Source organism: Vanellus vanellus (assembly GCF_965231255.1).
Source record: "Vanellus vanellus genome assembly, chromosome: 5".
In the NCBI taxonomy this organism is placed as follows: domain Eukaryota; kingdom Metazoa; phylum Chordata; class Aves; order Charadriiformes; family Charadriidae; genus Vanellus; species Vanellus vanellus.
The window spans coordinates 31,462,742-31,490,736 of NC_138910.1; the positions used below are offsets into that span (position 1 = coordinate 31,462,742).

General features: G+C 38.8%; 1 protein-coding gene across 1 annotated transcript; it reads right to left on the minus strand.

The window, feature by feature from the left end:
• Positions 1 to 8,407: 8,407 nt before the first annotated feature.
• Positions 8,408 to 13,078, minus strand: NDUFB3 (NADH:ubiquinone oxidoreductase subunit B3). Its single transcript, XM_082484134.1, has 3 exons — positions 12,863 to 13,078; positions 11,220 to 11,361; positions 8,408 to 8,672 (listed from the first exon to the last, which is right to left on the minus strand). The coding sequence occupies exons 2-3, from the start codon at positions 11,357 to 11,359 to the stop codon at positions 8,516 to 8,518; spliced, it is 297 nt and encodes a 98-aa protein (XP_082340260.1). The 5' UTR covers positions 11,360 to 11,361; positions 12,863 to 13,078; the 3' UTR covers positions 8,408 to 8,515.
• Between the last annotated feature and the right edge of the window lie 14,917 nt (positions 13,079 to 27,995).

A 27,995-nucleotide genomic window follows, 5' to 3' on the forward strand; every position in this document is an offset into this window, starting at 1 on the left:
GTTTTCTGTTGGACAAATACTAACATTACAAATTACTGCTGGGGGCTACTTCCTAATTTTAGTGGAGGGAAAAACAAGAAAAATGACCCAGGATCATGCATTCTTCTGTATGATTCCACTGGTCCAGTGAATCAGGAATGTTTCTCCAAATAAACGGAAAAACACCCGTGCACATCTAGTGATTTGTCAATAACATTCATTCCCTCAGGGTTCTGAGTGGGGAGCAACATGAAGTGTTCAACATAAACTAAAACAGTTAATAACTTTGCATCCAAAACCAATGTCACCATATTTCAATAGCAGGAATGTCACACTACCGGTGCAATACATTCCATCTGCATACATATGAGCCAGATCCACTTCACTATGAGAAGAGCATCATGCTTCACCCTTCCATCTGATATGACCACTTTTGCAAACGTCACAGATACAGTTATCACAGCTGCAACAATTAAAGAAAAAGAAAAGCAATGATAATGTAAAACCCAGCAGCCTGGCTTTCAATTTAGATTACCTGGGTCCTGCAACAAGAACAGCTATTGAATGTAAATTCTTTACAAAGAGGAGAGGAAAACCAGCTTGTCTTCTTAAGAGGAAAGAAAAACGTTCATAGTCATCAGAGATAAAGCTGCCCCACTAATCTGTGTGTTCATGTGCATGTGTAATTTGCCAGTATTGCTGCAAGAAAACACTGAAGATTTTCCTTTTCAGTTCAATGTTTCATGTATTGAGTAAAGATTTCAATGCAAAGCTTATGGAGTAGGAAGATGGTTGAAAAAAGAAACCTAAAGTACTACACATACTCATTTACATTCCTGATTTATAAGAAATCCAGAATCACTCTAAATAGCTGAAGTCTAACATGACCACCACCACTGACAGATAAAAGGATACTTGCAAGATGACGTCAGGAACATTAGGGGCAGAATGAATGAAAGGGGCAGGCCTACACATGGAACAACAACAAAAAATCTCTTTTCCTCCTGTATTCAAAGAATCAGAAAACCCCTTGGCACGCTGAGGGGAAATGACTGGTGAGGGGAGAGTTTTCTTTAAGTCTGGCTATTTTATTTCACTATCACCCCAAATTTTCACAGAGGAATAGCTCTGCTGGGAAATAGTCTGAAGGTCTCTGGAAAGAAAATCACTGATTCTAGGGTGACTTATCTGTCATCTTGTTCCCAAAACTGGTCTGAGAGAAAACATATCTCATGGAGATAATAGCAAAGTGCACTTAAGTACAAGTTTCTGGGTTTCGTTAATTTTCAGACTTTCCTGAACAAAGCGTAGGCTTTTAAAGGTGATGAATTTCTCACATACTGCACAGGAAACCACCTTTGTCACAGGCATATTTGTGCAAGTCTGCACTGACTTTTGATCCTGGGTATTACACTGTAAACAAGGTTCACAAGATTTTTTTTAAGGTAAACATCTAAGAATATTAGCAAGCATATTTACTCCTCAGACCATGTATCATTTCAATTCCACACTAAAACAGGCAGAAAAATATCTGTACGTTCATTAGCTTATATGAGGCTAATAATTATACTCCTATTTTTGAACTATTTCACACTGTCCCCAGTCCATACTGAATACAACCAAAATCAGGGACTCCCCCCCCCCCCCCCCCCCCCCCCCTCAAGGAGCAGGAAATAACAACATACTAAAAACTTCACACACAGACAGGCTCCAGTAACTCCCTGCTGGCATTAACAAGTAGAGGCTGGTACATGTGTACAAAGTTCAAGCAATTTTACTCTTTGCTGTTTAATACCATGCATGAAACCCTTGTTCCTGTGACTGCAACACAAATGCTGCACAATATACAAATACCAATGTGATTATCAAGACAAAGAGGAGTGTCCATACCAACAATGATAAGTCAACATATCAAATCTCGTATTACTAAGGAAGGTCTTTCGAGAGAAGCAGGGAAACATTTCACACTCTAAACGTGGTCTACAATTACTGTCTGTAATTTTTTACAGAATTTTTTTCTTGAACGTTCATCTCTGCAGCAGCAAAAACAGGATATACCATCAACGGGTGTAGTTCTGATTTGGAAAATGATCCGTGCTTCACAAGATGAGCTCATGTGGAAGTCCCTACACTAGACGGAGAGAGTGGGAGGTTACATTGCTACAGCAAGCACTTAGCTGCATTTTGTGCTTCCTCCACTTTGCTTTGTTTGAAAAGGTAGAGGTGGTGAAACCACACAAAAGTAACTGCATTTTTGAGTCTATCATCTGGCATTTTTCAAAGTGTTGAACTGTTTGGAGCACGCTCCACAACTTTCACGCTTCCCTATAAAAGAGCATTTGGTATGAGATACTTAGGGAAAACAAGGAAATGAGGCAGTAACTTTCACATTTCTCATTACTATATTAAGTTTAAATGGTTTGTTCTCGGTGTCAGCTAGTGACTATGCCAATTTCCATTTAGAGATGCACTAGGTTAACACCCCAGTCCTCCTAATTAAAAAAACCCACAACCAACCAACCAACCAAAAACACCACAAAAAAAAAAACTCAAAACAAACAAACAAACAAACACAAACAAACAAAAAACAAAAAAAAACCCCAAACCTAAAACTGGTTTTACCGTAGGGAGCTTATGCAGATTTGCACGCAACTTTCTAACTACGTAATTTTAAATCACAGTTGGAAAATGTAGCGAGAGGAAACTCCGCTCTGGAAGATAAAACAGTTTCAGGCGGATGGGCAGCGTCGGGTTTCGTTTCTCCTCCCAAGCAAGGTCGGGCTCAGGCCTCACTTGCGCCGGGCGCTCCAGCTTTCCGCACCCGGCTCAGCCCGCCCCCGGCGAGGACCGGGCCTAGAGAGGGAGGAGGACCCGATGCCGGAGCACAGTGCATTAGGGCGCCTCTACTGAAGGCGCAGGGTGAGAAGTGTGAGAGAAAGGAAGAGGGAAAGGTATAACGCACCCAAACGCGCCGGGGACGTCTCATCTACAGCAGCGGAGCCAGGTCCGGCATTGGGAGCAAGGAGGGGGCGGCACCAACTCAGCACCGGGCTTCCCAACACCGGGCGTGGTTTCGTTTCGCGTCTCTGTTTCACATCACTTAAAACACGTAGAGCGCTTTTCGCTGTTTTCCTACGGCTGTTGGAAAGACCCGAGCCGCCTCTGCACGTAGGCAGCAACACTGTTCGAGGCAGAGATCTCCCCTCACAGAAACCCGAAGGACCTGGCTTTAGCCGCCTTACCATCATTATACATCTGCCGAGCTACGTTCGCTAACCCTTACGAATTTATCGCGAGTCCGACCGTTAGGTATTTTGGGGCGAGGCAAGGGAAAGATTATGCTTTTCGTTTTGCTTTACAGTCTACCTCAGGAGACGAAACTCGGAGCTGTGCACAAACCTGCCAGCTCCCACAAGATGGCGACGGGGCTATGGCGGAAGAGAGGTCGCGTCACGCGCGCAACCTGCCGCCTGGGCCTTTGGGTGTCCATTCCGGACAAAATGGCTTCCGAGTGGCTGAGGCGCGGGGGCGTTGGCATCTTTATGAGAAGAGCTTAGCAGCGGGATGGTCTTGAGTTCGGTATGTGTATAGACGCTTATGGGACTATGCTTTTTATACTGCTGCTGGTACGAGGACAGACAAAACAGCTTTAGTACCGGCCCCAGTAGCCATTTAGTGGTAACAGACTTTTTCAGTGAGCAATGACAGACTTAGGGTGTTTTGGCGGGAGTTTATACAGAAGCAAGCCTTTAGTTGGTTCAGGTCTTGCTGTATCACTCTGAGTTTATTCATCGTGAGGATAATGTTGTACAGGTGTGTGAAAGTTGAATGCTTCCCATTGTATAATCTTCAGTAAATTTTAAGTAATTCCTTGTCCCTGTAAACTGGGTGTTGTGCTTCTCTTGGTATAAACCAGCAACTTCCACAAAGAACTTACTCTGAGGTGCTAGTATTGTAGCTGGATGGAGCTGCTCTCTTAAAGGCCTAAAATTTAAAATTCTAGACTGTTTTATTAGCTGAAGTAGAAAAAAGCCATGTCCATATGTGATGAAATCAGACACATCATAGATGAACTCCCAGCTCAATGGATTTCAAAGCATTTACAAAACAGTGACTCATCTTTTGTGCTGCTAAAAATACAGCAGTGGAAGCACAGTACTCTGGGATAGCACGCTGCTGTGCAGAGTCACGCTCTCTTTGGAGGTGCACAGAAAACGGAGGCAGAAAGTAATCACACACACTGGAATTTGGTCAGGTAGCAAGCGATCGCTCTGCATTCTGAAAAAATACCTGTATTCTTACTGAAATTGTACAGGCAGATCCGAGTATCTCTGCTACTAAAATGTAGCATTGGATTGGTGCTGATTCAGAAGGAAACCAGCTACCTGCTGTGAATCAATATGCACACTTTCCACTTGGATCTATTATATACAAACATGTAAAGACTTGTACAGGCCAATAGAAGAGGTTTAAGGAGATGGTATGGCTGCAGGTTGATGAAAGAATTTTTTTTTTTTAAATGGTTGAATGAATAATTTACCAATTTAACACAGCCATTACTTAAGTGACCAATATAGTCTTTTGTTTACTTAGTCCACTTTTTCCTTAATTTATATAATTTGTATATGCTTATAAAACAGTTTTCACTTTTTTATAGGCATCATTTATGACTTGCATGCAAGTTTTTTTTCATTCTTCCCCCCCCCTTTCTAACTTGAAATACTACATTGTCTTCATTGATAGGTTCTCATGTAAACTGGAACTGTAAATCAGTATAAATGTAGAACGTAGAGCATACCAGTAGGATTATATGTGATTAAGAAGAGATGGTCCTCTGGGTTCCAACTTAGAGGGCTTTGGATATAAATCTCTGGCTTGGATATACTTCTCTTGATATTCTTTCATAACAGGTTTGATCTATTTAATTTTGTAGATTCTCCTAGTTATGTTAAACAAAAAATCTTTAAGAATTTATGCCTCCAGAAATACTATGAACTTTTCTTTTATGCTATGTATTTCAAAATCAGACTTGGTACAATCAGGGTGAGTGCATTCCATCTGTATATATAAATGGTGTCACTAGTTTCATTTGTTATGTGTTGGTGTTGCTTTTATTATTATTAAGAAAAAGGGTAAGTCACTAAAGGAAGAGATTATTTTCAAGGGTTTTTCTTCTCCGTTGGAACAATGGTAAAAGGATTATCTGGCTTTCAGATTTCCATTTGGCCTACAGCTGAGGATAGAGAACGTATAGAGCATCTGTAAAATCAGTTCCCTGTCATACGTGTAAAATGGTTTGGATGAATCCTTGAATGTTTTGATACCCATGATGAAATCAGTAAACCGAATTGGAAGACAAGCATGGGTCCTGAGTATGTTCCTTGTAAAACCCCTTGAAGCAAACACTCCTAACTTCAATTAGCTGCATGTAGAAAGTACACTTGCATTGATATAAGAAGTCTAGCTAATAAATGCTGCTCTGGCCAAGATCTAATTGCAGAATAATACCTTGTAGTTTGAGAGTTCAACAAAGATTTTTGTAGGAAGGTTTTCAAGAGAGATTTCAAGGCAGGTTAACAACACAAACACACAGTTACAGTCTGCTATTTAAACTGCAACTGCCTCGCATAATGAGAACAGTTACTCTGTTACGGTCTGAAATAGGAATTTCAGAGACATCCAGATTATACTATAATACAGTCACTGTTGTATTGGAATCATTTAGCTGTTTTAACTTCTCTGTAACGTACAAATTTGGAAGGTTATGCTAATGATGTAAATATTAGAGGTAGCATTAGCCAAAAAAAAAAAAAAAAAAAAAGATAAATCACAAGTATCTTTCCAGGTGAGCAGAAGTAGCTCTTTTGACTATTGATGGAGGTGGGATTTCCACCTGCATTTCAGGAAATGGATCATCATCAGTTCTGTTTCTCAGAGCATAAGATACAGACAGAGCTTCCTGACTGTGGTATTAGAATCATGTATATTCCTTACCTGCAGGTGCCACTGCTGTTTGTGTTCTTTGTCCTGTAAAGTATCTGTGCTGGTAGAAGGGCTGTTTTAATGTAAGGACAGCCATTGCTATGGTTACAGTGAAGACAGATCTGGTACTATTATTTTAATACACAGGAAATGCTCCATCCCCAGGCAGGACTAGTATTAGAATACACGTGAAATAAAAATCTTTGAGTATTGGGTATATAATAATGATGAGACATTTTTATATTCCACAATAATGGCAAAATATGTTAATCTTAATTTAAGACAGTGGTTTAGGGCAGTGGCTGCCATCTGGCTATTAAACCATTGAATGAAAGCACCTTAATTCATAAATTCATTAATTTTACCAAAACTGGTCTAGTCTAACAGTGAATATGCCCAATATATTTTCTTACGTAGAATGTTGGTAAGGCTGATTCTTATGATTTTCCCTATACAAGACAGCACTTATGCAGGAATTTGATTTTTAAATCTTTAAAGCAGAGCCTCTGTGGAAATTAAATTAAATTGAGATTACTTGCGTGTAAGTTTTCTGGAAACTGTGGCAGAAATTAGAAGACATAAGATTTTGATTGTCTTAACTTTCTTCATACACAATGAAGTCTTGATAAACAAAATGATCTATTTAAAAAAAAAATTGTCAAGGAATGCATTAGTTTACATAGTAGCCAAACTACATTTGTATGTATTGTGCATCTTTTGGTCAGAATAAACTAAGCAACGTACCAAGGTTATGTATGCTGAAAATATGATTACAGTAACTTTTGTTTTGAACTGTGTTCATCTGCTAGTGCTTGAAAATGAAATGTATAATATCTCTTCAGCTAGTGTAAATAAAGCTCCTGATTTTTAACAGAACTGTCTGCTATATCAGTGAAATGGCATATTTATAACATTTTAAAAGACTAATTTGACAAGAACTTGCAGCAACTTTACCTCAGACTCTGAAGCATTTGACGTAGAGCAAACAAAAAAACAACAATGAAAAGCATCCATACAGAAGAAAATGAAAACACTTTCCCAACAGGAAACTAAATGGGTCAGAAACTACTGCTTAATTTTTTTTTCAGGTTTATGCTTCTGGAACAGCTGCAACAGAGTTGGGGGTGGGGGGAGCAGCCAGCCAGCACACAAGTACTGCGTGCCAAATTAAAATTACAAAGAGCAGCTGAAGTGAGAAGCACATATTTTAAATGCAAGATTCACCAATACTGCATGTAATGCTAGTTCTGTTAATTGTTTTTCTCAACAGCCATCTGAAATTCAGGTATCTTAACAAGTTTAGTCTTGGACCCAGATAGAAAACAAGCAGTGAATACCAGCCTTTGAAAATGTGTATTCTGGGTGGAACTGCCTAAGGGACAACATAGAAATATTTTGTGCAACAGACCTTGCACAGTAGGTTCTTGATTTGTTTTTCAGGGAATGATGCAACTGGATAGGGATGCTTGAGAAAGAATTAGGCAAGAGAAGTTTAGTAAAACAAATGTTTGCCCTATGAACAGTGCCTTGAGCAATGTCATACAGAGATGACAAACTCCACTGAACAGTACAGCTGCACTCACACAGTATCAGATGTTTACTGGCTCTAAAAATAAAGCTCTTCTATAATCTCACTCAGAAAGGTTGTGTGTGATTATATGAAAAAAAAAAATAAAATTTTACCCATGTTTTAGTAGGACCTTCCAAGTTTTTTGTAAGCCTGCAATTTGCGATGTGATTACCTAAACTTTCCAGTTTCTTCACCGTGGAAGTACACTATATAATTGCCTAGTAGCATTTTAAGTTTCTCACATGTCTAATTTTCATTTTCTGTTTAGTGACACAGATATCCTGTTGTTTGGATTGAAAAATGAGATAGTCCACCCTCCTTAGCTTATGTTACTAATGGCATAACAAAATTTACAATAGGATATTCAGTCAATTCCAATTCCTAGCACTGCAGAGGACATATACTGCCAACAGACTCTTTTCTCCTGTAGTCCTCACTCCAGGCATTCTTAAAGCACTCCAAAAGCTGTTAGATAATTTAAGGAAGAAAACAGGAAATTTAAAACACGTTATTAAGAGACTAAGTGTAAAAAAAAAAACCAAACACAAAACAATCGGTATAAGGTTACCTGTAATTAATACAGCACATTTTTTTCTCTTAAAAGCAATACACTCTCTCAATTTCATTTAATAGAATGTTGGCAGGGCTTGAAAGAGCTGGGTTGATAGCTTCCGCTGTTCTTTAAAGATTGTCCTTTAAAGGATGGTACAGCAAACCCAAGAGTATATATATGTCTTCCCCCCCCCCGCCCCTTGCAACATCAGTTAAATCACTCTGGTTATGTTTTTTTGGTTTTTTTTTTTTTTTGTTGTTGTTTTTTGTGTTTTTTTTTTTTTATTCTTTCACAAAGCATAATATAATCAAAGAAACATAGGCTTGCCTGTGGTAGACTTTAATATCCATATTATAAGTACAGAGTGAGCAGCAGGCTTATGTATGTTTCAGTTTAGTAATGATTAAGTATTAAGTTGTCATATTTGATCTTCAGTGATGGCCTCCATTCTTCTTTGGAGGAAACAGTGTGTATTCAATGCCAAGAGCTATCACGAAAGCGGCAAATCCCCACTTGAGTCCCCTAGTAAAGACTTCTGTTAAGGTGACAGGTTTTGCAAAGCCACCCATATATCTCCAGGCTTCATTACTAGAAGAAAAATGAAACCAAAATAATAAAACAAGATCAGTGAAGCCATTGTGATAAACATTACCAGGAATACGTTTGGAAAAAAAAAGATGAAGGCATTTCAACTAGATATACAGTGAGACTGTAACATTTCTATCATTTAAGTAACCGGAGTTGCCACAACTATTAAGTTCTTGTTATATAATTGTTGTTTTCTGTTTTGAGTCAGTTTGAAACGAAATCAGAACCCACTAGCGCCTGTATGGGATGGAGTAACTAGAAAGGCTAGTCACTGTGCTAGACAGTTATCTAGCATAGTTAAATTTTAAAAGGGAAAGTTTTTCCAGCCACAGAAAACTCATCCTAGTGTGGATGCACTTTCTGTTTTACAATACAACACTTAGCTATACTAAAGTCAGAAAAACCTACTAAAACTGATTTAAAAACAAAACAAAACAAAACAAAAAAAAAGAAACACACAAACTGAAAAGATTGTGTTTAGCTAATAAGCTACAGAATATTTACAAACCTTAAGCTGTTTTGCCTTACTGTTTTCAACCTACATTGTTACTGAAATGTTAGTCACTGCTATAACTGACTGCAAGTATTTATGTGTACCACAACTGGCGTAATCTATAGGAGAGACAAACTGTGGCCATCTCTAAGGACTCAAAGCCCTTAAGAAAAGGAAAAAAAAAACATTTGCACAGAAACAAGTCATAAAATCAGAACAATCATTTCAGGAGATGGATACAGTTTTTTTTAATCAAGGGGGTCAAGTATTTATGTTCACAGATAATCCTCTTGTGCAGATGGTTTCTGTGACTCAGCATGAAGGCATATTGGCATGGAAGAGTATCTTCTAGATGCTAGAATAGGATACTAATGGATAAAGACTTGGGTTTCCAAATATGACATCTTTCACACAGCTTATTCTGTATTGAATGTGTACATCAACGTGCACTTTCTACAAAAGGTGGGAAGCTGATCCCCTGTTAAAAGGAACTGAATATTTCAAAGAGGGAAGCCCTCAACAGGGTTACTTTTTCAAGACCTCTAGTGCAAGATATTAATAATGCAATCTTCTTCCAGATTACTGAAGCAAATAATTTGATACTTTAATTTCTCCTTTGTTAAGGAAGATTGGCATGATACTTGTACTTGTCCTATGGAACTGAAACATTACCTTACATAAAATTTGCAAAGTTCACGAAGAATCATTGCATGCTTTAAGTTTGACTTTATTCCTTATTTCAACTCTCCACATAATTGGCTCAATATCCTTCTTTTACCAGAGGAACATTTTTTTTTATCTAGGAGGAGCAACAAATATTACACAAGCTCTTTTGCAGTTTGCTGTTTTACAACACTTCCTGAACAGTATACTTGGAAGCTTATGCACTAAAAGTCAGGTTAATTCACACAAAATTTATTTTTTATGGGAACAAGTCCATTTTTATATGGGAATAAGTCTATTGCTTGCTGGAAACAATTTTGGCTGAAGCAAAGGAAAAATAAAACTAACACTGCTTGCACTCCACAGAGGCAACATAAACTTAACGCAGGCCTGGAAAGTTCATTGGTAACCGATAATCCTAAGGACTCATATCTCAAATGATTCTTATCATCATCAAAACTATGTTTTACTTTATGCTTACAGCCTTAAACTGTTTCAAAGGAAGGAAAAATGTGCTGTCAATCCCAAACCTGTCCAGAGGTTATAGCATGTAACAACTTTTGAATGGTTTACCTGTTCACTCTTACATTTTTTTGTACTGATTTGAAGTAAAGCTTTTCTACGAAGGCTCCTGGAGTAATTTGCTCATGCAACTCTTCCCTTACAGAAGGGCTGGACTGCACAGCACAAGATATTTAGCATTTTTATTCTCCAAGATTTAAGAGAACTTGAGCATAGTATTACATAATTCATGATGTGGGAAAAATATACTAAGCCCTGTTTTAACAGCTGCCTAAATGATCCAGAATTGCTCTAGCTAAAAAGGAGGAGGTATTAATTGTAGAGTGGGACAACTTAAGACATAAAAATCTGATCTTCCATTATGTCATTCACTGCTTAGCAAAATGAAATGCACAGTTGAATCAAATTCCACATTGTATACTAGTATATTTCTTCTTTTCAAATAAAGGCCTCCTGTTGTGTATGAGGACTGCTATTCATACTCAGAACATCAATGTAAGTTTCATTAACTTCAGCACGATCTGAACACACAATCTTGTTGCTGAAAAGGGATAGGCTTCCTTGTGTGTGCAAGACCTAGTATTACTTAAGTGTTTTGCGCATGAGATATTGGTCATTGTGCATGATCCATATCATCATGAAACATCACAAAGTGCAAGGGTGCCTTGCAAAATGTGGAGACTCATCAAGGTGATGCAAGGCATGACCGCCATGCAAAAAGTAAATAAAGACTTAGCTGAAATTCTGACCAATATATTCTAGATGCGTTTTCACTATTTTTACTAAAAAAAGAATAATCTGCAATGACAAGGTCCAGTTGATGCTACAAGGCAACATACCAAGACTATTTTTGAGGCTGTTGCACTTACCGAGCCCATGGATCCCTAAGACCCCGTTTAGCTAGCCTTTCCTGGACCTTTTCTAGCGGAGTACCCTCTATCTTCCATTGTCTGTAGTCAGGAAGTTCCACTTTGTCATGGCCATGGCCATGTTCATTTCCATGCCCCATACCTACAAGAAAAGATCAGAGTTTTTTTATTTCTCAGAGAGTATCACCTTATTTTCACACACTTGCAAAGAATACCCTGTACAGGAAAAACAGGGAGGTTACAAGAAGTATTTCAAAGCACGTAACACTGCACATGAAGCATCTTCTGCACTGTATGCAGTAAATTGTTGAAAAAAGAGCTACGGGACTTTATGCTGCAGTTCAAAAGTTGGTGATTAAGCACAATAAGGCAGACTGTGCAGGCTTAAGTGTTACTGTGTTGTAGGTCACCATCACCATTACATTAATGAAGCAGCTATGCAAATGATTTACACCAGAAAACAGCATCAGAAAAACAATTGTTTCCAGTATCTATAAACGCACTTTAGCAACACCAGGACCCACCAACTTGCGGGTTTCCCAGAGTACATCGAAAAGCTTAGAGTTCAGTTTGGAAATTTCTAATTTAGGTATGGCAGAGCTATGATCACCAACCTCTGAAGTAAAATGTGGAAACAAACAAACAAACAAATTTGGCTCCTCAGCTCCTTTTTTTTGCTTCCAATTCAAACATAACTGTGGTGATAAAGAGGTACTGGATAGATGAATGGACGAGGAGATGTACCTTACTAGTAATTTCATGAGGCTGGGAAATATATGTTTTATTTAGATACGCATTTGAGAGAACTATGCAAGTACTAAGGTTCTCGTTAAAAACATTGATAAGGCTGATGAGAAAGTGAACATTTTCAATGAGATCATGAAGGACCGGAAAAAAGTAAGGATGGGTTTGAAGTATCTGTTTTCACAAAGCACCTGGGATGACTTTGAGCCAGGATTCCCATTTTAACGTGTATTTGGTAGCAAAGAAGAGATTTAAGGTCCTTAATTTTTTAGGAGAATTGACTGGAATGCAATGGTGCCAACAGCACAGCTTTGAAGCCTGTAACTCTTGAAGACTCCAAGCTGTGGAGGCAAGCAAAGAGGATTCTCTTGCAGAAGAGAACCTGAAGAGCTCTGATGCTGTCATTACCCGAAAGGCTCCCCCAAAATTAAACCCCAGTCTACAGCCTTGCCATAAAAACCCAAGACCACTCTTCTACCACTATTTAATTTTCTACAAAAAAAAAAGGGTTTTGTGAGCACACACACGCTAACGCCCACACGCAGCGGCCAGCGGGGCTGCACTGCAGCACCAGCGGGGCACTCTCAAAAGCTGGGCCGAGTGGGCGTCTCGGGACAGGGGCGGGAGAGCCGGCACAGCATCAGCGCCGAGGCCCGCTAGCCCGGGCACGGCGGTGCGGTGCGGGCGTCCGCCTAACGGTGCGCGGAGAAGGGCCACGGCGGCTGCACCAGGCCGCTCCGGCTCGGGGCACAACCCGGGGCAGCAGACACCTCCGCCGCCCCCTCCTCTCCCCTCCCAAGTCCACACACAGACACTCCCGGAGTGGGCAGCGGCACGGGCAAGTCCCAGAGAACGCCCGGGCCCGCCCTACGCGCCTCCCGCCAACGGGCCCTCGGTACCTGCCCGCTTCGTGACCCTTCTTCAGGACGCAGCCGCTACACGGAAGCGGAAGTTGGCGCAAGGACCGACCGTTACAGGAAGAGCAGCTAGCCACGAGCGTTCCGGGCAGCTTCCGTTCCGGTTCCTCCTGCTGTCTTGGCGAAGGCAGCAAGGCCCCTCGCGAGCCCTCTGCTGCCCACAGCACTCCCGTCGCGGCTTAACGAGGCACGTGCCGCACACGGAGCGGCGCTGCCGACTGTGGCGGAGGACTGGGGGGGAGGGGGGAGAAGGAGAGGAGGGAGGAGGAGGAGGGAGACACGAAGGAGAAAGTGGCCAATCAGTGCGGGGCTTGTTGAGGGCGGGAGCGGCCCAATGGGCGGGTGCGTTGTTCAGCTGCGGGGTTGGCAGTGGCTGGAGGTGGCCGCGGAGGAGAAGAGGTGAGGGGGCGGTGGCAATTGTAGTCGGTATCGGTGGCGGCGGGCGGGGCGTGGGCCTGTGCCGGCACCGGGACGACATCAAGAACCCCTCTCCTCCGCCCTCCCTTCGTTTAGTGGCCGTTGCCTGCCGGTCGTTGCTGAGTGCGCGAGCAGGGACGGAAGCCCGCAGGGTCTGCGCGTGCGGGGGCGCGAGCCGTTGTTCTCCCCCTCCTGCTATCGCCACTGCTGCTCGCTGAGGTGCGGGACGCCGCGGTCAGCCTCCCTTTCCCCCTCCTCCCTCTCCCCTCAGACGGCGGCTTCCCCGGGCACCGCGGGGGCGGGGGCGGGCGGGCGGGTCGGGGGCAGCATCCCCCTATCTAGCGTGTATGTAAGCTTCGGGCCTGCGCGCCCCCAGCCCTGACCGCGGAAAGCGGCGGAGCGGCCGCGGGGCTCGGAGCAGTGCCCTCTCGGCGCGTGGCCGCGGGGTTCACCTCATCAGGGGAGGAAGTGGTGGGGGAAACCGGAGGTACTCACAAGCCCGACTGGTACCAGGAGCAGACTTTTGGTTTTCAGTGGATATACCTTAAAAGAGCATCGCTGTTTGTTTCCGTAGGAGAAGTGGGGAGACATCCTGAAATCCTGGAACTGCACTGAAAGGTAAGTGAAAGTTAAGAATTCTCTTGATAGCTGCTTCTTGAGGTGGTTGCTTGGTTCCCTTGAGTACCTGTCTCTGGGGAGCTCTGCGTTTTGTATGCTGTGGCTATGTAATTATGAAGTGTCGATTGCCTTAGTATCTGGATAATTACGTTATTTTTTATGTTCCGCAAGTTTGAGTGCATAGTCCCCTTCATCCGAAAAGAAACTGGTAAAAGTTAACTACTCGGTGACTTAGAAAGGCTTAAATTATTTAATTGTACATGATACAATAATGCTGTTTCTTGATAGCAGAATACAAACTTTGTTATATTAATTGAATGAGAATAAACAATGCTTTATAGCATGATGCTGGCAGAATTTTAGGACAGACTGTAGTGCTTTTTTTTTTTTTTAATATCCTGATGTAAAGCTGCTTCTGGGTTTCAGGGTTGTTTTTTTTTTTTTTAATAGGGATATTGGGAGTGCATGAAAAGAGTTTCAGGAGGAATGCCATTATCATGTTATTAACAGTGAAACTGTTCTAAATAGAGTGCCATCTGTTTAATCCAGACTGCTTCTGTCTGGTTTCAGCATTGAATGTTTTTCACCGTGAGATAAAGTCTGCAAGATTCAGAGCAGTCTCTTCTCTGCAGATGCAGTGTCAGAGTGAGAGGAGACACGTTTGTTTTTCTGTAATGAAAGTAGGATGGAATTACAGGAGGGGTCTTTATTTGTGAGGTACCTAAATCTCTGTCTTATAGAGAATGAAGTTCTGTCAGATACCTGTGAATTATTTCTTGTTTCTTATTGTGGCTGAATACTAATGAGCATGTGTTCAAAGTCTGGCATTGCTGAGGAATGTTGATATTTTCCTCTGGAAAAAAATTTTCAGTGGCTTGTAGGCATGTTAGCTACCAGACACCTTGGTTTTATTTTTTGAAGGAAAAATGTGAAGTCCTAGGTTTATTTTTTGTTCGTTTGTTTTGTTTATTTTGTTTTGTTTTCTTCGTGGTGCTTGGAAGCATGACTTGATTATTTTTGCATGAAGCCATACTTTACTGGTATCGCTGAGTCTGTCAACAGTTCAGTTCTGATCACAGAATATTGACTTTGTGTGACCTATTGCGAATGAAGAGAATTATAGCAGAGGAGTGCACTTAGCAAGATTTGTTTGCAAATACGCTATTGCTTTCAAGTTTTAACAAGGTTTTCCCTGGGTGGTTTCCCCCTACCCAGGTACATAAAAACTCCTGTTAGGAAAAACTGTGCACAGTTGATGGATTTGCTCTACCTTGAGGTTGCTTAATGTTTTGCTTCCTAAATTTCCTTTTCCTTCAGCATGGACCATACTCTTTCTTTTCTAAGTAAGACTGCAGATATGAGGGACGTGATGTTTTGGGAATATAGGAAGCATTTTTGAAGCTGTATCTTCACCAAATATGTGAGTCTGCATAATTTCAAGGGGGCTTACAGTCTTGCTACAACCTGTTTCTAAGAAGGAAGCTTCACCATAATGACAGTGTCAGTCTGAAAAAAGTAATAGTATGCATAAGGAACTAATATAAAGAAAAAAAATTTTCATCTTGTGTAAAAAAAGCTGGATGTCCTTTAGGAAGGGAAGGTCATTGGGACTTCATGTACAAATAATCAGTACTTTTTGTGGTTTGTTCAATTGCTTTTTTTTTTTTTTTGTACTACCATGGTGGTGGTAGTTACTGAAAAGATTAAGTGTTCTAGGATACAGTTATATTAGCATGTATCCAGCCATGCTAGTTATGATTTGCTGGGATTCCTGCTTATTATGTTGCTAGGTTAGAGGAAGGTGGCAGGGTTTTCTTGAATAGCTTTCAAAAGTCCATGTTTTCAGAAATTTGTGTTGATATGCATCCTGGATTAAGAGATTGTGAGATACATTATGAGTACTGCTCTTCTCTGCCTATGCATATAACATTCTATCCTGAACCATGTTTAATGCTGGTCTCTTCATGGTTGTTTTCTGGAGTAGAGAGCTGTACGACTGACAGTGACTTGAAGTATTCTCAGTTTTGAGATGACAAAAAAGGGTTGTGGGATTTTTATTCCCCCCCCCCCCCCCCCCCCCCCCCATGTCTTAATACCCGTTTGAACTACTTTAAACTAAATACTGCATCCTCTTTTCCCCCTGAAATTGCATGTTACTTTATCTGGCTTTGTATTATTAGTCATTTATAAGTCATTGGAAGCCTTTTGTCATTGGAGTAAAATGGTCAATCCTGCTTCAATTACAACAGTGATTGAAAAGATCTTTCTTTAGTCCACCTTGGTTTCTTCAGATTTTTTTAAAAAAGGCTATGAAATGTGGGGAAGCAAATTATCTTCTTGGGCATCATTAGAGAGCAAAATATTTTATCACAGCCTCAAATCACTGTTTCACCTTTCTTTTGGAGAAGTGATGTGCTGGAGCAATAGTCTTATTTCTTTCTGGGTTTTTTTTTGGTGTTTTTTTTTGTTTGTTTGGTTGGTTGGTTTTGGGTTTTTTTTTTTGTGTTGGGTTTCTTTTTTTGGCAACCCAAAGACCATTCTTCACAGGAACAGCCATACTGGGCTAATCTGCTATTCTCTATTGAAGCCTAAAGCTCTGGGATCGTGGTGTGTGACAGGACCATTGTTTCAAGTCTTACTTGTTTCCCACAGCTAAGCAATATTTGACAGCAGGTGCTTTGTTCTTACACTCTTTTCTAGGCAAGCATATAGGGTTACTCCTTAGGTCAGCTCTCCCAGTCTCTAAGTGGGGATGATGTTTTGTATGGGTTTTTATTCCATGGGTATACTTAATTTTTAAAAACTTTTGAGCCTGTGGAGGGTTTTTGCATCTATCATGTTTTCTGACAGCAAGCACCATAATTCATGTGTTGTGTGAATTTATCCATTTCACTCCTCTGTTCTCTTTTGAAGCTGTTATCTGAGAAGTTCATGTGATACTCTCTGTTTTCTGTATGAGGAGGGCCGGAACTGTTTGACCCTTTCCCAAGCAGTTTGATATGAGTTTAGAATCTTTAAAGATCAGAGTAATGTGTTCACTCAAACACTCGTCTGGGCAGGAAAATCGTTTTAGATTCCATTAATTTTCTTTATGCTAGTTCCCTTATATGATCTAGTATCAAGAAGTGAAGCTGGAGGCTTCCCCAGCTGACTCCTGGTGAAGGACATCTGTGCTGTAGGAATGATCACTTAAGAAGTCCTGTGGCATTTTTCAGGAGAAATTGATCTGAGAATAGACGGTCATCTGTAGTTGACTTGACTTATTTAATGCTGTTTTCCGCAGTGTTTCCATTGCAGTTATTTTCTTGTAGTAGATGAAATTTCATGCAGAGTTGTGTTCAAGGAAACATTTAACTTCTGAATTGTGTAAATTATTCAGACCTCTCATGTAGGTTGTAAAGTTAACTATAAAATAGAGATGATGACTTTAAGATTCACAGGTGTCAGGTATTATCCAAATGATCTGTTGTTTTTTCCTGAACCTTTCTTTTGCCATGTTCTTTGGCAGAAGTAGGGATTCTTAAAAAATGCAATTGCAGGATGGTTGAGGTTGAAAGGAATGTCTGGTGATTATGTAGTTCAACGCCTTTGCTCAAAGCAGGGCCAACTAGAGCAAGTTCCTCAGGACATTGCCCAGCTGGAGTTTGAGTATCTCCAAAGACAGAGACTCCATGACCTCTCTGGGTAACTTGTTCCAGTGTTTAAATACCATGATTCTAAAGAAATTTTTGCGTATGTTTAAGTGGAATATATCAATGTGTGTCCTGATAGATGCAAAGATGTTTAGAGAGTATTCTGAGTTTGTGCATGTATCACTAACTGTAGATAAAATAGCAAGCTGGTGGAATTTTTCTCTCTGCACCTTTGCCTGGATAACTCATACTTCTAATAACAAGACAAACAATTTAGAGTGCCTTTTAGGTTGGTTGGTTGGTTTTTTTTTTTTTAGCTTTAATCGCAGGACAGGTTTATGTGAGTGACTTGGTCTCCTTTTATATATAGGATTCTGACTTCAGTTTCTTAACTTGAACTATAAAGTCAAGAGGTAGAGGACACTTCTGATGAAATAAAATATAGTTATCTAGTAAAACCCTACTATAAAAAAAAAATTCTCTTGCCAGCAGTACCACAGAGAAGAGAACATGTAAACCTTGATCAGGGGCTGGGTAAAATAATATCCAGTTTGCAAACTGTTCCAATACAAGCTGCAGATTATCAATAACAGTAAAAATTTTGTATTATAAGGAATATTGCTGTGTGGTCATTAGTCATTTTTCTGTTACCGTTACATTTTTCTGCCAAATATAATTAATTTGAGCACAGGCTTTTATATTCTATTTTCCTTAGAGCCGAAGAAGATAGAAATTGCATGCTACAGATGTTTATTGTGTGACATTGACATTCATTTATAGTGTTTTAAGAATAATAAATTATGTGGTCGTGGAACATATTTGTGTAACAAGCTATGTAGTTACCTTTAAACTAATCTGCATCTTTTAATGCTGCTGTAGAGTAATTTGGATCTCATGTACCCTGATGAAGGATTAGGCTAACTCTATGGCAGCATTAGTCTGTCACCATGACGTATCCTTTTCTTCTGAAATCCTGTGTTTCTCATACTGTGGATTCTATAGGAAAAATGTTCATGGTAATAAAAATCACTTATCGTTATGTACTTCAATAGATCATTGGCAAGTCACCTTTTCGGTCTTTCCTTGATTGTTTTCTGTTCTGCAGGGAGTCCAGCTTGCCCCTGCTGCCCACTGCTTATGTCAGATCTGCCACCTTGACCTCCTGGTGTGATTCTGTAGAGCAATATGGATTTTATGGTTCAAATTTATTAACTTCCTTATGCATGAAAATAGAGAGCCAGAGATACTTGGAAGGAGATCCCACTAGAGTAGTGAAGTAAAATGTCAGGTAAATAACTATGGCGAAGTGGTAAACTAGTTACTTAGTTATTTTTCTCTCAGTACTGAATATTATTACTTGGAAAATGCCAGGTTCCCTAGCTGCACAGGACCCGATGGCGATGGTTGGAGCAGTTCAAATCTGTTAAAATACTCTTCCTGGAATTCACTTGCTGCATATTCTGGTTTTTGGTTTGTTTTTTATTTTATTTTTTTTTCTACAGAGCAGCGTACTTAATGACATCTCATTTTATACTGTATAAGTTATACATGTGTTTGACTAACAATGAATTTTGTAGTCCAGAAATGCTAAGTCCATGTTCTTGTGTGTAATATCCATAATTTAGCTAGTCTTACTATGTTTTTATTTATTGTGATTCTTCAGAAAACTGAACTGGTTAGGTCTTCTCTATTGATGTCTGCATTGTGTGTGATTTATGAGTCCTTTAACTATTTACGCATTACTGTTCCTCTGAAATATATTTAAATGAAAATTATGACATGGACTTTTGTGCAGGCTACGTGACTGTAGTTTGCTGATTCATACAGGGCAATGTTGATGCTTCTGGGATTTTTTTTCTATTTCCATTCCCTATGTTTAGTAGTTTATGAACTTTAAAATATTATTGTATTTAGGATCTTCCTCCCCTCTTCTGCCCTGCCCTGACACATATTTGGGCTGGGGGAATTATTCTACATCTATCTGGAAAGACAGTAAGAAACTTTAAAAGAATGATCTTATTTTTCATGGCCATTCAGCTGAGAAGGTATTGACTTGAAAGATAATGATGTGAAATATGTGTAAAATTAGCTAGTTTTTTTTTTCTTCCTGGCTTCATTTATTTTGTTTTTATTCAAATAGGTTGGTTATTTCTGAGACTTCTGGTGTCTGTTTTTTCTTTTTAGCTCATCTTATTTTCTGCTTTGTCCTTTCTGTCTCCTTTAGGTTTGAGAATATCTTGAGCTTTAGGAGAGGCTGGCAAGCAGCCCCTCTGCATGCCTGCCTCTTTTCTGATTTGAAATAGGGCCACAGGGTAGAAAACTTGACTTAGAAAAAAAATTCTGAAGATGATCATAGTAGTCATTCAAGCAACTTTCCAAAATACTGTGCGCACAAGGTTTTGGAGCCACGTTGGCATAAGTGTAGCAGATTTTGTTTTAGAAATAGATTAAGTTAGCTTGTCTCTGTAAATTTAAACATATTTCCTGCATGTGAAAACAAATGAGCTAGAAATTATTATTTTTTTAGTTTTTTTTTTTTAAACACGAACGAACTTTGTGAAGATCTGACATCTTATGACCAGTGTGCCACAGCTACACTGGTAATTCCACAATCTCCTTTAGACCATCTGGTAGCAACATCATGATGGCTGAACATAGGAGGGTCAATAAACTTATAACTGAGACATGTTTCAAAAAGTAGGAGGCTTTTATGTAAACTTAGTTATGGAAGGGGTGGAATGAGCAATTTACCAAACATCCTAGTGCATGGCATCAGAGTAGGGCAAATAAGAAAAATCTAAATGTTCAACTTTGAGTTTTGATATCTCTTTATTATTCCAGGTTAGGGGTATACTTTTTTTAAAAAAAAAATTGATGCTCCTGTGTATGACTGCTGTCCCTCATACTTTATGGTTGGAAACACACATGCAGTTAAAAATAGTAATTAAAAAAAGCTCCTTACTTAGAATGCTTGTTGTACTGGTCTTTAGTATCTGCGCGTAACTTAATGAAAGATGTCAGATCACTTGATAAGTGTGGATACCTGCTATCCAAATCTTGCAGATGAAAGTTCTTCATGCTTCTGGCACAGCTGAAGTCTGTCTTCTGCAGAATTAAGGTTAGAGTGTGGAGTTCCAAGCTTCTGTTGTAACCATGTCGCTTTGCTAAAAATGTAAAACTGAACTTCAGACAAAACTAACACGTGTTTGTAGTTAGAACTCAGTCTTCATAGTACAAGTGTTTCATTTTACAATAGTGCTAGTATAAGCGGGGGTGTTAATATCTCTTCAAAGTCTTAGTATTTTAATAACAGCAGTGGGATAGACAAGTGATTGGTTAAAGTCCTTTTACTTTAGTGAAATTACACAAAAGTAATTGAGGAGTTTGTTAAGTAATAATAATGTGCCCTTTTACATAGAAATGCAAGGCATGCTGATGAAGGATTTAGCCTAGCAAAAGCTCATGTTTCTCTGTGTGTTACAGTGGAGAACTTTACATTGCATGCTCGTGCTCTTTTTTTTTTTTTTTTTTTTTTTTTTTTTTTTTTTTTTTTTTTTTTAAGACTTTCAGTTGAGCCAGAACAGCATAGAGACGTGATCTAAATGTGGACACAGAGGAGAGCGAGGGGAGTTTAGATGTGGAATGGAAAAATGACTAGTTCCTTATGTGCATGGATTATTTTCTTTTTTAAGCTACTTTTTTCTTGTTCTTAGCATAGAACAGACCTTAGACAAAATAGCTGAGCTTCCAAAGCTGCTTCTAGATTGTTAATTGTGTGTCCATTCTATTTGATAATTATGTAACTGACAAACCGTGATACCTGATGGTCTCTCTTCAATGTTGCATCTATGCAGTAGTTTCAAATAGTAATATCCCTAAGTTACTGGAAGTTATTAAACCATATATATGGTAATTTTTTTTGAAGATGGCAAAGTAAGGTGCTGGTTTTGTCAGACTTCATGTGAGCCATTCTAATAGCTTAATTCATGTTAATGAACTGCAGCAGATTGCAGCACAAATCTCGCCATGCCAGAATAGCAAGAGCTTCATGAAAATCTCTTAAACAGTTAAGTGTTACCTATGGAAATACAAATAGAGATGGGAATCCTGGGCTGGAGGCTAAGTTGAATGAAAGTAGAAAAGAAATACCTAAAATACTGAACTAAGCCAAGCATTCATAAGCTGTATTTCTGTACTGTTTGTTTTCATAGACATTCTATGATGGCAGCCTTTCCTTTAAATCATAACTGGCACATGCATTTCATGATTCTTCAGTGAAAAGGATGGCTAGTAGCAGGCTACTGCCTTTCCTGTTTGCTTAGGTCTTTGCACCTGCCAAGGCTTGTTTCATGTGCTGTGACTCTTCATTTTCGTCTTCACCCAGGATACTGTAAGCACCAGGTGAGTTTGAGAAGCTTCTGTTTATCTGTGCAATAAGAGAACTTCCTAGCTTTCTTTTTGCTTGTTTGGGGAAGAAGGAAGAGAGCAAGATTTTCTTTCTTCTCACTGCGATCAGTGTTAGAACTTGAGACAGCAAATAAAAATTTTAAAATACTTTGCTCTCCGTATTTGCCCAGTCTGGCCAGCCAGTTGCTGGAATTTGAACAGTTTAGGCGCAGCTTGTTGTCCATGAGTCTCCAAAGGACCAATTGCAAAAGTAACTGAGATGCTCTTTTGCTTGTACAGGTGTTGAGTGGAGTTGGAATATGCATTGTAGCCCTTTACAGTATAGTAGTAGTCCCTTACAGTACACTAGACCTTTAAGATGTATAGTGAGAATCAGTGGTGAAAATATGTATTCTTTGTACATACAGAAATGAAACTTTGTTAGATTTTTATATCACTTCAGCCATAGAAAACAGAAAATGTTTTTGAGGCATCTGGGTGTTTAAATCATTCAAATGGCAGCTGTGTTGTACACACGTATCTTGTGTGCCAGGAATCACTGCACTAAACTTTGTGAGAGAGTGCATGCTTTGCTTTTTTTCCTCTCTGTATAGGTTAAATACTTTCAGTTAGCTACAGGTCTGTTATGGTTTTTAGTAGTTAATTTTTACAGTTTACAAGACAAAACTAAAACTACCGCACTAATTTCCCTTTTTAATTGAAATTAAAATGTTGGCATTTTATGTCTAGTTTTTAACTTGCCGAGTTATCCCAAATTTAAACTCTGGAAGTTTTAGGAAAGTAGTTGGAGATGCTCTAATAAATTCTGTAATAATGTTTATACATTAACTTTGTTATTGTACCCTTTTTTTCTAGCTACTTCGATATTTAAATTGGGTAAAACTCATGATGCTAAGGCAAAAAATGTGCAACTGTGGAATTTCACATTTGTGCACAAAGTCCTAATCGGGTTAAGGTCTGTGGATGGATTTCAGACTGAGTTAGGGGTCAGTGGTCAATACTAATTGGCAGTGATGCTGCTGAAATTGTGTAATCAAGTATTGTGCTGATTGTCACAGGGTGTTTTGTGTGTCCTGTCCTGCCCCACTTCCCCTTTACTTCATTTGGCGATGTATAATTAACCAAATGTTCAAAGGCTGGTTTTTATTTCCTCTGTGCCCTTTTTCTCAGACACTCAGGTATTGGACTGTACTTAAGACAGAACACTGGGCTCAACATAAGAAAAGTAGAAGGAGGTTCAAGGAAACTTAAGTAAAGATTAGGGTGGTTCTAGATCTTAATTTCATCTAATTAAGATTTGATGTATGCTGCACAAAAACTTAAAGTGATCTGTTGGTCAGTGGGGGTGCTGTGCCTTTTTTTTTTTTTTTTTTTTTTTTTCCCCAGCTGCTGCTAGGAAAGAGCTTCTTCAGCATTGCTGGTTGTCATTTTACTGAAATGTTTTGTAGGAACTTTACCACATTTGGCTGGTGGAGATGTGTGTGGGTGTGACAGTCAACTGTGCTTCTCTGCTGATGATACTCCCATGATTATAACCTACCAGAGACTGTATTTGATAGCTTATTTTGATAATAAATTTTTGGTCTTGTGGGGGGGAGGAGGGAACAGATCTTAAATGGATATTATCTTGCTAATTAGGAAACCTTAATCACCATTTAAAGAGTTATCAGCTTTATCAACTCTTGAGGTATTTCAAATTCATATTCCAGCGGGTAGATTTTGATAGACAAAATATTTTCCCTGCATCTACTAGCTTTATGCAAAATTCCAGTAATAGCTATTTTATTGCTATTTCTATGAACTATCAGGGTATTATGCCTTCGTAAGGTGTGTTGACTTTGAATAGATTGTGATGATTATCTCTTTGTCTCTGTGAATGCAGACTTTATAGCTTTCTGAAATGTGTTACGTTCCTATAAGTAAATTCTGCATGTTTATGCATATGCATTGCATCTAAGGAAAATAGAAAATGTTTTTATTGGCATTTACTTTTTTTATTGCAGGAGAATGTTTGAAGTTACAATCTTATTTCTTGGTTTTAATTATTCAAATGAAACGGAACTGATTAGGAAACAAAATCATTGAAATATTGTTACAAAAGTCCTTTCAATGTGACAACTGAATAGGGAAAAAGTATGAGGATTGCCCCCCCAGCCCCAGGTGTGAAACTCCTGCTGCTCATTGATAAGAAATAATTATTACACAATCATCTTAACTTGGAAATTTGAAGATAATTGCAACTATGCAATCACCAGGGTGTTAGGTCTGGATTTGTATTTTGTTAATAACAGTTTTCTCAAGTACTGAAGTAGTCGCATGTGGACTGCCTGCTTTCCAATAACCTCGGTATTCTAAACCTTCTGTCTAAATTGCCCTTGAAAGTCTGTGTTTTGTGAAGTGTGCTGTATGTAGGGTGTTATATTCCTTACACCAAAAATGTATAATCTAACAATTTAAGGTGCCTGGGACTTGAATTTCAGTAAACGCTGCTAATTCCTATCAGCACAATTGCACAGGGAAACAGAAGAGTGACACTTTTAACAGGCTGTTAATTAGACTTGAGCTTTGATTAAAATATTTTGATGATGTGTTTGAAGAGAACTGAACTGAATTTGCTGTATTGCCAATACAATTAATAAAAAAATTATAAGATCATACATGTTACCTAGTTGGGCAGTGTGACCTACCTGTAAAAGAATAAGGAAACTATTTATGTTTAGCGTAGTTCAAGTGGATGTATTTTTATTTCAAATAGAAGTAGTATATAGAATTTACTGAAGAAGACTAGTGTTAAAAAAAGCAGTAGTATAATGCTTTGACATGTTTGCACATAAAGCCACCTCTGGTCTTTTTCCAAAGGTAAATTTAACCCCGAGACTTGAGGGAAAGAAAAACACTGTGCTACCAACTGCTCTTGAAGTTTGTTTTTAGCAGGAAAATTATTTAGTATTACAAACAAAACCCCAGAGTTTCTCTATGTACTGGTGAGGTTATGTAAAAATGGCTGAAGCTTAGAACATTGAGTCCTCGGTGATAATTTCTGCTGTTGTTTTTTTGAGTGCAAGGAAAATATGTTTGAAAACCTAGAACATTGTAAAATGTAGAAATAAATTCCATTCCTCCCTCCATACCAAATAAACGGGAGGAAGGGTACCCATGAAGCTAGCTGCATGGATTTTCAATGCTGCCTGTTAAATCTGTGATTTTTCATAACCTTGAAAGACTCCTTCTTTCTGAATGTATATTAGGGCAGTAATTGACAAAAAAAAAAATTGTTCAGGCTTTGAATAGAAAATATGCATGAAAATAGTCATATGCATTTAATATCTCCCTCTTGCTCGTGTTTCTGCAATGTCTGATGGTGGAATGGGGCTGTGCATTTCAGTTGAAGTCATCAAGGCTATATCTGTGGAAGGCTGCTTTTTTATTTTAATTAATTTTTTTATTACTGATCTATAGCTTAGACAAACGAAGACCATTGTGAAAAGTCTTGCCTAACAGGGTGCATAAAAGATCTGGTTGTGCTAGGTTTACATTATGTTCCTAAAGAGGTTGTATGCAAAGTTTTGTCCCAGAAAAAAAAGACTTTAAATTTCAGATTTAAAAAAAACCCAAACAACCCAACCACAAAAACCAACCAAATGCCCCCCCCAAGAAACACCCCCACATGTGTTAGTAATTTAGTGCTCCTCACTATTTACAAAATTTATAAAAAATTAACCACTTCACACTAAAATATTAACTAGTTCTTCCTTACAACTGGTCAGTCTCTATTCTGTTCTAATATTAGTTTAACAGTAGAAGAATAACGACTGTGTAAACAATATGCATTGTGTTTAACTATTCAACAGTGAAGATTAATTATTAAACTCATACCAAGACAAAAGGGGCAACTGGTGTAGTTGTTGCATTAGTTTACATTTACTAATGCTTTAATTCTCATACAGCTACTTCACAGAAATGTAGCCTATACTTCCATGTGATAGGCCACAGAATGCCAGTTATAGTAATGTGAGTTTCAGAATTTCGTGAGAGCTTCTAATAAGGTGATTTAAAAGGGTTGCTCTTTCTTTAGAGGCAGTTTCTTTGCCCATTTTCTGTGAAGGAGAGAGTCCAACAAAAGCCATGGAATTTCTTTCTCTGGAGGAATCCTAGTGAAATTAGTAGGGATGGTTATGAGCATCAATTTTTGTAGCACAGTCGCCTTAATCAGTTGAGTCAACTATGTGGACAGTTGATGTTAAGGTAGCTCTTAATGGATTGTGTTGTGCAGAATTAAGATGGTCAGGAACATGTGTCACTACTTATGTGTGGAAATTCTGACTTGTACGCTCTGTCTGATCTCAATATAAAATAACTGTTTTTCTTCTTATTTTGTGAGATTGTTCTTTGCAGTTCTTAAAACCCCTTTCTAACTTTCAGAAGACAAGTGTGAGATTGAAAACAACTTAATACTGAAATAATGCTGTGATGCATGACATGGAAGAAGACAAGTGTTTCCTGTAAAGTAACAATTGGAGGTAGTAAGGGCAGCAATGGTCTGAGCAGTTTCGACTCTGAAAGCTGAAGCAGATCTTGTTTCTGGATTCTTGATGTTACTCTGCTTTACCTGTGGATACCAAGCAATCTCTGTGTGTGCCTTAAGTTCTCTTCATGTTTTCCGTGCAGAGCTCGACTGCCTTGTATATTCTGTTAGGTCAAGTGGAAGAGAGCTGTACTGTTCTGAAGTCGTGTCGTCTTGATGAGTAGTGGTGAGATCAGTGATGTTTCATGTAACTATATTTGTTGTTCAGTTTGCTTTTTAAAGTCTGGGAGCTTGTACTGGAAACGCAAGACCAGAATATCAATCAGAATTAATTTTATCCTTGAAAACCATACATCTTAAACGTGAATGATGCATCTGAGTCACACGTATGAAATTTATGGCATCATGCAATAAAAGAATATATTCTAACGCTTGTGGAAAGTCTGTGTTGGAACTTTGTAGTCTTATCATTTAAAAAAATCAGTAATATGACATAATTTTAGCTATAATTGAAGTAAATTCAATTAGATACGAAGATTCCACTCACTTAAGAGTTTGTGGATGTGTAAGTAAATTTATGGATAGGGAGGGGAATCTATCCCCTCAGCTTCATTTACTGACATGCTACTTCCTGGAACTGAAGGCATTACCATTGGCAAGTTGGAAAGATTAGAATGAGGGATTTCATTCCTTTCAGCAGAGGATCCTTTAGGTTAGATCTCTTTGGGAATATTTGGGTAGAAGAAAGGAGGTTAGGTAAGTTAGTTAATGAATATGTAACCTAAATGCTAGTTTGTGTGGGTTACAGTTGGTAGCAGATACTGCAGTGAGAAATATGTATTGATATTTTATTGGTCTGGAATTGGTAGAGAACTTAATCTTTTTTTTAAAGGCTGTTTTCTTAAGATCGGGTATTTATTTCTATCAAGTAAGGATGTTACAGCCCAAAAATGGAAAGCTGCTTAGAATCTACAGTTTGTATTTCTAGAACTGCTTCTGCATACATTTCTTTCCTTTGCAGGCATTAGTCTTTCACAAACTAATGTTTGCAGTCCTATTCAAAAGTGTGTGTTTAGGGTTTTTTTTCAGTGGTGTGCTTTTTTGTTGATTTTTTATTTTGGTTTTGAATTTTGTTTTGGTTTTGTTCCCACAGAAATTCTGTTTCAGGATTTCTTGTAGCTTGTGCCTGTTCATTTTTAGTACTTAGCACTGAGCTTCCTTTAACTGTGGTTCTGCAAGTGTTAGTTTGCTGTTAGATTTTTGGGGTTTTGGCTCCATTTTTACTATGCGTTTTCTATCTTTAGTTAAGTCTTTTTAGATTTAATTTACTTCAGGAACCAAAACTGAACCATGAAGGTGTTTGGCAGAGGTAGGGTTACATGGAAAGTAATTTGCATGGAAATGTTTTCGTAAGTAAAGAAATTAATGAGTTGCAGACAAACTGGCATAGGAGGAGTTATTGCATATGAACAGATGCAAAGGGAGGATGAGCCTGTATTGTTTAGCGTAGGATGGG

What these genes read in the sequence shown, in the direction of transcription:
- NDUFB3 (XM_082484134.1), bottom strand. Translation starts at nt 11,359, where the DNA reads ATGGGGCATGGAAATGAACATGGCCATGGCCATGACAAAGTGGAACTT. An exon ending in CTTAGGGATCCATGGGCTCG is followed by an intron (nt 8,673 to 11,219) that starts GTAAGTGCAACA and finishes TTTTTCTTCTAG; the next exon opens with TAATGAAGCCTGGAGATATA.